The sequence below is a fragment of the Morus notabilis genome, unplaced genomic scaffold (assembly GCF_000414095.1).
Source record: "Morus notabilis unplaced genomic scaffold, ASM41409v2 Scaffold692, whole genome shotgun sequence".
Classification (NCBI taxonomy): domain Eukaryota; kingdom Viridiplantae; phylum Streptophyta; class Magnoliopsida; order Rosales; family Moraceae; genus Morus; species Morus notabilis.
Window position 1 is genome coordinate 187,149 of NW_010361624.1, and position 12,794 is coordinate 199,942.

The window sequence follows — 12,794 nt, forward strand, 5'->3', positions numbered from 1 at the left end:
ACATATAAGTAACATATATAGAAAATTTATAAATTATTTTCAAAGACTTTACTTATTGATGTTTGTTTCCTACAATTCTTTTGAATCTTAGATTTTAAATTATTGTCAAAGACTTAAATTTTAGTTAGATTATGTGTTGTCATGAATTAGATTTTGTGAAACTATTTTAATGTTATCATGTTTGTGTTTAATTTTGTTATTAATTTTATGAGAGTATTGAAAAGAGAGAGGCTATAAGAATCAATGTTCAAAACATAGGTCAATCTACGAATCCACATAATACAATTTACGGAATATGTTGTTTTTGGATTGGATTGGATTGGATTGAATTAGATTAAGTGTTTCACAAATTGGTAATGGACTGAGATTTTTTCAACCTGCAATAACAAACGAATGCATAAATTTGTACAATTAACAAACGAATGTATAAATTTGTTCTCACAGAAATGTACAAATAAACAAAGGCACCAAACACAAGGAAAAAAGAAACAGAAAAAAAAAACAAAAACAAAACAAAACCCAATCTTGCCATAAACCACACGTTTAAAAAAAGAACAGAAAACTTCAAAGAAAAAAAGAACATCAAGAGAAGAGATTAGGAAAAAAAAGAAAACAAGCAAGGGATAATGAAGAAGTTGATATACAAGAAGAAATACCAGATGGCTTTGGTTTTGATTTTGATAACAATGAGAAAAACATGCTCAAAGAGACAAGAACCGGTTTTTATGACAGAAAGTAAGCTCAGAGTGCTGACAATAGTGTGTGTATAGATTTTGTAAGAAATGGTCAGAAAGGGTAATTATTCATTTATTTATAACTTAAATACAAATATGTTAATTTTTTCATTCAAAATTTAACGGAATATTAACTGAGAGATAATTTGAGACATTAGAGTTCAAAGTTTAAAGCCCCGTTCATTTTACCGATTCAAGTTTAAAATTTGAGTTTTACTACAGTAAAAAAATTCTAAAAAACGGTCACATCTAATTTTTTTGCTACAGTAAAAAGCTTTCACATAAAATCATATCTCAACTCAAATTAAAAACTTGAATTAGGGAACTAAACGGAGTTGATATAATTTTCAGTACAATGAAAAATTATAAAAAGAGAGTAAAATTCACGGACCTTTAATGAATTTAACACAATAAAAAAAAAGGTGACTTGAAAGAAAATTCAAAAATCATCAAAAAGCCAAAAAGAAAAGAAACCTTCTTCTAAAGTTCAACTCTCGAAGGGCAGAGCGAACTAATGAGAAACTCATATCAGATTCAAACACCTTCAAAACATCCAATTTTCAGATTTTTTTCCCCCCCCTCAAAAGCAACAGATCCAATATCATTTAAACACTTCAAAATTTAGAGAAAACTCCTTGTTTTAAAAGAAAACCTAGATCTGTATCTACATACATACTTAAAAGAATCGAAGATTTAACTTTTAAGGAGATCATGTGTTGTTCTCTGTGGAGGCCACATGTTAACCTCCTCTTCTTCTTTTTTTAATGTTTTTTGGCTTTTCCTCTCTTTTTTTTTTCCATTTTTTGACTTTTTTATTTTTATTTTTCTTCTCTCTCTCTTTTGCCTATTGCTTTTTTTTTTTCTCTATACATCTAATCTAATAATACATAAAATAGCTAAAACTCTTTTCTATAAGGTTGTCACGTGACAACCTATACACTTATTTTTTTTTTTTTTGTGAATTTTTTATATTGTAATTTTTTGTGCGTTTTTAAAAAATATATTGTTCCTTTACTCCTATGAGAGTTTTTTTTTTTTTTTTTTGCATGTATTTCTATTTATTTTTAGTTGGTTAAAATATTTTTTAAAATATGTTCCTATTTAATTTTTTTTATCAATTATTATCTTTACTAGTATTTTTTTAAAATAAATATAAAAAGTTTTAAATGGGTGTATAAATAAATTTTTCATTATTCCTTTAAGTATGTATAAAAAGATATCTCACTCAAACATTCAAAGAAGATCCAGATCTATAAAGAAGGCCCACTAATTGCGCCTCTCAAAAAGGCCAAGATCTCTGGTACAGAGGCGTAAGCGTTCAGGATTTCGCATGGTCGTAGTCGGGACGACGGCTATCGCAGAGGAAGGAGTGGAAGATGGTTTAGTGCTCAGAAGCTATGTGGATTTTCAAAAATAATTTCACATGTTAATTTTTTTTTTTTGTTTAAAAAAAGCTCTAAATTTCTGGTTTTTTAATTAATTTTGTGATAATTATAATCCATTTTTCAGCTTAATTAAGTTTTAATATTTTAAAATGAGTGTCACGTCATCAATTCCTTTAAAATAATAGGCAATAATAGACGGAAAGAGTATTTTGATCTGTTTGTTACAAATCGGAAAGTGTTTTGAAATATTTTAAAAAATTATGGGGCATTTTGAGATAAGGTATATACTTTGAAGGACATTTATAAAATTAATCTCAGTATCATATAGTGAGTATGGTCGTTTATGTCTTTTAATGGGAATTTTCACCATACCATGCCGTGCCACTGTCACATTATTTCCCTAGTAATTTTTGTCAATAAATTATAAAACAAGAGAACATCTTGGCCCTATTCATTTCACCGATTCGAGTTTTACTATAATAAAAAGTTCTCAAAAATAGTCACATCTAATTTTTTTACTGCAGTAAAAAGTTCTCACATAAAGTCACATCTCAACTCAAATTAAAAACTCGAATCGGCGAACTATATGTTCTTCTATTATGCATGTCTCATTTCATACATATCATATCATACACAAAACATCACAAAAGTTAAGGCTTCTAAGCCTTTCAGTCAATACTATTTACATAACTTTGCGTCATTTTTAGCTAATATAACGCTAAGTCCTAACTCAATCCTCATTATCTAGGTATTCATTAGGATCCTCATCCAAAGCCTGCCAAAAGATTAGGGCATTGTCCTATAACAAACTACCTGCTAGTGTAATCCACTCATCTTGAGCTATATCACATGCTCGCATCACATACTCTACATGGTGTAGCCAATCCCGAATTCTAGTGGGATGTGAAAGCCCATCATAAAAAGGTGGATTACAGGTGTAGAACCTGGCTACAGCTCGACCCATAGTCAAGACACCTCTCCTTGCTCGGTGTGTAGCCTCGGCCGCTATAGGCTCTAGAGCCCTTAATTCCCGATCCACTGGAGGATGACTATGTCTAGCAGGAGGAGGTACCGACCTCTCTGATTGTCGGAACCGTGAGGATAGAAATGTTCTTACCTGTCCCCACAAAGTATTCCTTCGTGATGTGGACGCTAACCGTGATGACGGAGGTGATCGATCCATGAGTACCTATCCCGTCTTGCCAAAAGAAATAAACAATTTTCAGTTTTATTTCATAAACTAATTTACCTAGACTGTGTAGAAGCATCGGTGCGGGATTTGTCATGGCAGGAGTAGGAACGCCGCTTTGATACCAACTGGGACGCCTCCCGCCCTAGCGGCGGGTCGCCAACCTTATACTACTACTAATAGGTCGAGTTATGGTCTAATCCGTTCCTTGTTACTAGACTATTGTCTCTTTATATTACATTCATAATAAGTGAATTTTTTTTTCTTTATCCCTCGGGTTCTTAACATGTTCCTAGCATGTTCTTTTGTTATACAATTAATTCATCTTACTAACACTTTAAGAAATCGGATATGGAACTAGTCCCCGAAAACTTATCTTAACTTATTACAATCCGTTGTTCTTTACCAAGACAATGACTGTAGCATCTCCTTCTTAAAACTGAATATACAAACTAGTGTTCTATGTTACATTACTTTGCAGCGGAATTTTTCCTAAGCGGGCGTAGAAGACACCACTCCCGTGATCCCATGACATTGCCGCCACCTTGTATCAGCCAGTCTATCAAGCAAAATTACTATATAGCTGGCTGTTTACCTTTGTTACCTGCACACGAGTAAACTAATGAGCGAATGCCCAGTAAGCATAGACATGCACACATCATAAACTAGTATACTACATAAAGTGTCATGATGCAAAAATGCACAGGTGAAACATACTTTAAAAACTGCTTTTTGTCTTTCTGTTCTTACTACTGTGGGCCTGGGCCCCTGCTCGCTGTCTGGTCTAGTCGGGATCTCATACTTTTTGAGATTTCCTCCCTTGGGAGGCCGACGACCCGTCAGTCTCTTACTTTACTGAACTTTGGGTTTGCATTTCAAAGTGTTAAAAACTTTACTGAATGATATGCAACGTTTTTTCTACGTCCACATGCTACATAAAAATGTATAATACTTCATGCATATCTTAAACTGAGCATTAGAATAACCATAGGTCACCCTTCTGCAATCTAGGGCACTAAGCCCTCCAAACACTTAAAATCACATCGACTTAGGAATTCAAGCAAATTCATAATTCTAAGTCTAACGACAGATTCCTCAAGTACAGACAAACATATATGTCTACACTTACAAATAATCTGCTAGTATTCCTGCTTGCTGAGAGTTCTTCCTTTTTGCTTCGGCTTTCGTGCCAAAACCTGTTTCATGAAAATCGGTATCAACTTCCTATTCCAATATTAAAATTTCTCATACTTAGCCTATATCCATTTTCAAACTTATTTATGAATTTGACCCCTCTAAGCCAAATTTCTAGCTTAAGAGGCATATTCCACAAATTTGTGTGTATCGGTTTCTGAACCTCAATCTATTCGTTTCTGAGTCTTAAAATTGTTATTCATTCTCAAGAATCGAATTCCTAACTCATTACTTACTAACTAGGTTTTAGGAATTTTAGGCAGAGTTTCGCCTAGTTTTTCTCGTTTCTCGAGCTTTCAATAGCTCGTTCTAACTTCCGATTTCGGTACCTGGAGTCAAGATTCATATTCCTCAACACAAATTCTAACATAAAATTGAACAAAAACACATCTTCTTCCTAATTCTAGGGTTTCAGATTTTTTAGTGCAAATCCAAAAAATTTCGTTCAATCGTTTTAATACCTACACCGTTAAACTCCTATTACAGTGTTCTACAAAACTTCGGTTTTGATTTTCACTTTTATGGAATTTTTCCGAGATGAGTTACTATTCATCAAAAACGAAAAACATAGAATTTCTCATGAAAAATCTGAAATCTTACCTCTAAAAGTTGAGATTTTCTGCTAGAATGCCTCGGGTTATGTTTCTACCGGACTAAACGGAAGAAATTTCGGTGAAAACGGTTGATTCCCTTGGATTTTCCTTGGTTTCTCTCCTTTTCTCTTTGGTCGGCCACACTTAGGGAAAATAGAGCACTTTTGGCTTCTAATTCCTTCTTATTTTCTTATTATTATTTTATATCCCTTGAATATTTTATTATTATTTTCTTATTACTTTCTAATTAAAAGAAATTACTTTAATTCCCATAATTTATTTTTACTAATTTTTCGTAAGTTTAACAGTTAATTTGAGTGGTTCTATGTTCCTCAAATTTTTCTTGTCGAGACCTAACTTTCCGTTTCTCAAAACGAGTTTCTTTCCGGTACCGATAATCTCACACCCGGTACAGGTTCTGTACTACATTTCTGGACTGTCAAGTACCCTGGGTCAAACTTCTCATATTCAACCCAATTCTCTTGGGTATCTCATTAGTCAATTTCATTTCTGAAATTTTCATTTTAAACGATTCAGAATTGCCCAAAACGCTTACCCTTGCGGTACTAGTTTTTGAGCTATTTCCCGCTTTAACTTGCTTGGAAAAATCCTATTTCAGAAACTATTGCTATTTTCCTTACTTATAATATTTCTACTCTTTTTCTAACTTGTCATTTGGTCACATACCAAATATTTCAGTTTTTCATTATTAAAATATACCCGCTAAAATTTCTAATTTTTAACTGATATTTCACTATTCATAACTGATATTTACAAATTTCCTCTGTAGCAATATTCGTATTATAACTTTACACATTTCGGAAAATTTTACCCCGTACATAAAGTTTATACATAACATTTTCTTGATCAAATAAAAAATTCTACTACTTTTTATTTCAAAAAGAATTACGGTCAAATGTCAGACTATTCGGATTAGACCTAAATTTTCCTAGTTGTTACAGATCTGGTGTAAGGGCTTCTCCAGCCCTGCACTAGAGCTTTGCGCCAACGTGTCAGAGCTGGCGCAAAGCTACAGTGCCTTACCACAACGCTAGTTGACGCTGTGATTTCTTTTCTTTTTTTGCTTTTCTTTTTAATTAGTTTACCAAATGTTTTTTAAAATTCTTATTTTGTTCCCAAGTTTATAATTTTGAGTCAATTTTCTTCCATTTTGCCACCAAAGAAACAAAAACTACTCTTTTTTATTCCAGTTTTCAATTTTTATGATTTTGGTTAAATCAATTTTTTTAGTTAACATGTACAATGCAAAAACTAAATTACATGCAATCATAAATTAAAAAACAAACATTAATACATAAATGCATAAATAAGAAAAACATAATGTTACACTAAAATAAAATAAAGTTAACACTAATATTAACCAAACTTAACGCTAATATTACATTAAAATAAAAAAGACTTCACTATAATTAACTTATTAATAATATTTATTTATGTTTTATTATTAAATGTACTGTTTGGTTCTTAAAGATTTTTAGTTAATGTAATTAGGAATTATATAAAAAAAATTATAAAAAAGAATATATTGAGAATATTCCTTGTAGAGTAAAGTTTAAAGTAAATAAGTTGGAGATGAACCTCTCGTTACTCTATTTTAGAGATAGAATAACTCTAAAATAGAGTGAATTGAAGATGGCCTAAGAGAATATTCTACGTGCAAGTTTTAGACTATAAGGATTCTCGTAAGTTTCTTTTATATATAAATATGTATATTAATTATATTTTCTTTGTTATTATGTTAATGTGATTTGACATTTAAAAGACATATGTAAAATCAAGAAATGTTAGGGTTATTTGTGTTATCATTCTTTTTATCACTCTCATACTTCTCGTACCATTACACCTATCGTTACATGTCAATTCATTTCTCTATGAAAGTGAAACATGATTCTAAACCGTTGTTTTACCTCTTAATCACAACTATACCATTCGTTCATATTATAAAATTCTTTTATAGCATATTACTCACTTATTCTTTATTATTTCATACGTTTTTTTTGCTGAATTATTATTTCATAAATTACGACCCGCAAGCTATCAAGAGCTTGCGGCTCATTTCAAATACATTTGAGTCGTTTTGATAAGTTGTTGCTAGATTTAAGAGGCTGCGGACTCAATGAGTAGTCTAATCTCTGTTGGACACTCATTTAACAGTCCGCGACCTGTGAGATGTTGACAGCTCGCAACCAAGTCTAGAGGTCGACTCTATGATTGAGCCTAATTCTCTGAGACGTGTGTTGACATGTGCATGTTAAGAAATGATATATAAAATTTGGCCTCAACAACTATAAAATATGCACGTTATATATATATATATTCTCATAAAAGGGACGCAATACATAGTACTGTATAACGTATACGTATACATAATATATAGATCTAGTAAAAAAAATAATAATTCCCAACTTTTAAAGATGACGAGAAAAAGGGAATAAAATAAAAAAGCAACGACATACAGTAAAATTATAAAGAAAGATGAAATGAGCAATAATGGAATTTTATGATATTAAAGAGTGGTATGGTTATAATTGAGAGATAAACATAATAGTTTATAATTATGCTTTGTTTTTATAGAGAAGTGGGATGACGCATAGCATAAAGAAAAGTAAGAGGGTGACAACAAAAGTGACAAAAGAAGAAGTGAGTCAAGTGACTATTATTTCTCAGACAAAACCGGTACAGAAAATTTCAATAGTAGATACGTGTCCTATTGGTACCAATGGCTAACCCCCTTGAGATGGAAGGATGAAACCACTAGAGAACTTTGTCAAGATCAAGATCGAAATATATCGTCGGTTGACCTCGAACTAATTTAGGTCTCATTTACTTTACGGATTTGGGTTTTTAATTCGAGTTAAGATGTGATATTTTGTGAAAATTTTATATTGTAACAGAAAAAATTAGATGTGATATTTTCTGAGAGTTTTTTACTATAAAAATTTAAAAGTAAAAACTCAAATCGGTGATATAAACGAGACCTTAAAGATCAAGATGAAAAGACTCGAGGTTCGATCTCGAGTCAATCACTAGTGCAAAGCCCAACCTCGACGCTAGAATAGCATCATTTCAAGGTTTTGCTTTGAATAGAACAAATAAAAAAGACATGTTTCATGATTCAAGAAAGGAATATCAAGGAATTTTCCTTAGTTTTTTTTTTTTTTTTTTAAATGGAGAAATTCCGTAATATTATTTGAAATCCTAGACAATTGATTACCTCACCTAAATAGAACATTTTGTTCCATATTTTAAATACTCTATTCTCTTATCAATACTTTGTTACTAATTAATCTTAAAAGTATGTATTTGCCTAAATAGAGCTCGGCACCTCTCATTATCTCTCACGGTGAGAAATAATTTGAGAACGACTGAAAATAACAGAGTAGATAGATGAGCATTGATGTTGAGAAATCCACACCAACAATTTGGACAACACTAGCCACACTTTCTTCAAACCCGGCTCTCAAGGGATTCATTTAACCGATTAGAGTTTAGAATTTGAGTTTTGCTACAGTAAAAAGCTCTTAAAAATAATCACATCTAACTTTTTTACTACAGTAAAATTTTTTTACATAAAATCACATCTCAACTCGAATCAGTGAACTAAACGGACCCATAAAAACACGTGGATGGCACATGAAACTCATCGTCCTATTGGTACCAATGGCTACAAAAAGTAATTTGTATTGGGGAATTTTCCCACAAATATCAAGAGTGTGACACGTGTCCTATTGGTACCAATGGCTAACCCCCTTGAGATAGAAGGATGAAAATAATTGGTTCGAGGTCACCTATGATTCGTTTGTGTTATTTCTCTAAATTAGTAGATAAAAATAATGGTCAAATATGAGTTCACATAAAAATTGTTCAAAAAGTCTTCAATAGTTTCGTTTTTGAAGAATGAGTGTTAGTTAACAGCTATGTTAAAGTTAAAATTGGAGTAGGATGAAATGTTCTTGAGCAAATTTGTCCGTTTAGGCGATAAAAATATTTGAAGTTTTCATAAACGAATTTTGTGGGATGAAGAGAAGGATGACATCATTATGATGCTCCTGCATATAGATGGCATCCAGCTTGAAGATGGATATAAATCCACTTCGTGATCAATTTCATCGATAGATCTAAGGCCTCGTTCACTTCACCGATTTGAGTTTTGTTACAGTAAAAAGTTCTCAGAAACAGTCACATTTAACTTTTTTACTATAGTAAAAAGTTCTCACATAAAATCACATTTCAACTCGAATTATAAACTCGAATCAGCGAAGTGAACTAGCCAGCAAATCTTAATCTCTGTTTTACAAATAATTGACCCAATTGAGTGAGATTTGAAGCTTAAAGGTTGGATTCTTTGTTAGGATGATCACTCATTAGGAAAAATAGATAGATGATGGTGGCCATGTAGAAAAAGAAAGATACTATAAAGCAACTATTGTAGAACTACTATAAATGACATGAATAATATAAGAAAATTGCAAGGTAAAAATAGGAGGTTGCCTCATCTTATAGCTAAGGAAGTGTCTCACCTTTCACATCCCAACAATGTGGGACTCTTCCCATATTAATTTGTTACTTTAATTTTCCCTAAGGTAGTTTAGTGTGCAGTAATATGAGACACGAAAATACTAATCAAAATCTCATATTTGGTATTATTATTATTGGAGTTTTATTAAACTCAAAAAAGTGAAACACATTTCATTTTCAAAAGAAAAAAAAAAGTAAAACATATAGAATAACTTTTTTCCTCATTTTGAGGTAATCTAAAACCCATCAAAAAGAGTGGTTTCATATTTAATGAAAAGTTGAAATCTATACGAATCGCCTTATCTTGCGTCACAAAAAACTCGTATACTTGTCGTCATCCTCACCTCGCAGGAAGGCTGTTCAGAACTTGGAAACCATTTCTCTTTGTTTGGCAATTCAAGAACTTGGAAACCATTTTTACGTGTTATTTGTTGTTTGTTTTATATTTTTTTGTTTATTTTTGAAAACTGAAGTTAAAAAATAATAAATGGTACAAATTACTAAACGATTTAATTCTTCAGAATGATTATTCATAATTCTAATTTTTGACATTTAAATTCAGAATGATTATTCATAATCCTAATTTTTGACATTTAAATTTTTTTAAGAGAAAAACACTATAAAAAATCATAATTCAAAACATGAAACAAACATCCCCTGAGAACAATCTAGCTCCTTCTACAAATTGCCCGGTCAGACGTTGGAGGGATTATTCTTGATCTATTTTCGAAAACAACAGAGGAAACGTAAAATTTTGAAGAAACACAGTAATATTTCAACAAACAATATTTATGTTACTTTTTTTATTTAAGTAAAGAGGAGCTCACCCATTAATCTTAGCAAAAACTTTTCGATTCAATTCTTGATGTTTTCTTTAAAAACAAGAAACCTTAATGTGGTCCAACTTTTACAATGTAAATGAGCATAAAGATAAAAATAAATGAATATATTAATAAGCTACTGTAAGATTGATTTCATACTTTTTGATCATATGCAAATGCCAAATACACAAAACACAACTCATCACGTTTTAAACAATATCCAAGACCACAATCCAAATTCATAACCAACAAAATTAATGCAATGAAAAAAAGAATCCACAAATAACATTGATATGTATTACACTATATAAATCACACACACACACACACACACACACATATATATATATATATATATATATGCATGGGATAATTAGAGCTCGTGGGATTGTTGATGATGATGTGCTTTTTCTCCCTTAGACAAGCTCTTCTTGACCTTCTCGGAGGTCTTGTGCATAGTTTCCCCAGCTAATTTGGCTGCTGATTTTGCAGAATCCTCAACATTCTCTTTGCCCTTCTCCATACTTCTTGTGACTGCCTCTTTCACTTTCTCTCCAGCTCCACCTCTACTACTTGTGCTACCACTCATCATGTCTTGATTTGCTTCATTACTCCTGAAACTATTACATATATATATATATATATATATATATATGTATGTATGTAACATAGTACATACCACCCACTAAAATCATGACTATTTCATTTCTTTCGTAAAAATAAAATAAAATAAAATAATAACGAAAATAGGTTGCTCTCACATATAAAAGAGTAGTGCTACAAGTACACACCTCATCTTTTGTGCTACTTTCCCCTAATACCAATTACATGTGACAATTTATCACTCTTATACAACTTTTTACAAAAAGGTCCAAAATGACATTCCAATTGTGATCAAGACAATGGTAGATGTAACACTTGTATCAAGATCAGATTATTAATACCAAAAATATTTTTCCCCCCAACTTTTTTGTTTTCTTCTAGATAATTCCCCAACTTTTTTATTACCTTATTCGAAACTACTCAAATTGGAAACAAAATTCAGTCGCTCTTACTCGAGGTTTTTCTTTTCCTTTTTTAAAAAAAAAAAAAAAAAAACATTCACTTGATTTCTTTTCAAACAAATAAAGGGAGAAAAAAAAAAGAGATTGATTGAAGTAAAAATAAAAATAAAAATAAAAACATTCACTTGATTTCTTTTCAAACAAATAAAGGGGAAAAAAAAGAGATTGATTGAAGTTAAAAAAAATAAAAAAATAAAAACATTCACTTGATTTCTTTTCAAACAAATAAAAGGGGAGAAAAAAAAAAGAGATTGATTGAAGAAAATAAAATCAAAACTTACTCAAGATTAGGAGGAAAGAAGTAGGCATGTGGTTGGTGCAGAAGAGATTTAAATCTGTCCCAGTTGGTGAAAGTTGAAGGAGAAGAGCTTGGAGAGGAGACATAAAGCAAACTTGTTAGCCTCTCTGTGAGAGTTGCTTTGACTGGTTTCTTTTCTTCTTGGTCTTCTTCTCCAACTGCAGATTTGGAGGCAAAGCCCATCAACATACAAAAGACAATCATCAAAGCTATTGAAATCTTGAGTTTATCCATTTGATAAATTTCGACAAGTACTAGAATCCAGATAACTAGGTTAATTTGGGGTGGTAGAGCAAGAAAATAGTTTCTTGTATCTTCAGGGGTGAGAAACTGACTGCTTCTTGTGAAAGTGGGTCCTAATTTGTAGACACGTGTCCTGTGTTGTCAAGACAAAAAGTAGTTCTTGAAGACGTGTCCTGTGTTGTCAAAACAAAAAGTAGTTGTTGAAGACGTGTCATGTGTGCGTGGCTCTTGCTGATTTACACGTCTAAGGTAATATCAATTAATACTTTATTAATTTAGTTAAATTTGAGTTATAATTTGAGTTAAAATTATAACTTGAATAAAGTTAAATAAAATTAAAACTTAAAAGAACGTAAATTTAAATAAAGTTAAAACTCGAATGGTCTTTTTTTAAGTTTTTTTTGGACAAAAGAACATGCCCTTCATGTTTAGTCCCCAGATTAGAGCTCAACTCTCATTTTAGTACTCTTAACTGTCCCAACATGAGTCCTCAATTTACAGAATTAGAAAAATACTAGCATCATTTTTTCGGTTATTCTTTGTCACTTTCTATGTTGTCAAAAAAATAATATTAGCATTTTTCATAGAATTATCCTAAATTAGCCCATACATCTCGTAAAATCTAGACAGAAAAAAGCATGCAAAGAGATACTCCCAATTATATTACTCCCAATTATTCTTCATTATTGGTTAATTAAGTTTGTGCGTGAGTATTCTTCATTATTGATTAATTA

The 12,794-nt window shown here is 31.4% G+C and overlaps 1 protein-coding gene across 1 annotated transcript; it reads right to left on the reverse strand.

Annotated features, from left to right (window-relative positions):
* Window positions 1–10,583: 10,583 nt before the first annotated feature.
* On the reverse strand, window positions 10,584–12,153 carry LOC21395383. The gene is made up of 2 exons (XM_024166976.1): window positions 11,801–12,153; window positions 10,584–11,075 (listed from the first exon to the last, which is right to left on the reverse strand). Exons 1-2 carry the CDS (start codon window positions 12,049–12,051, stop codon window positions 10,829–10,831), a joined length of 498 nt encoding a protein of 165 aa, XP_024022744.1. The 5' UTR covers window positions 12,052–12,153; the 3' UTR covers window positions 10,584–10,828.
* Between the last annotated feature and the right edge of the window lie 641 nt (window positions 12,154–12,794).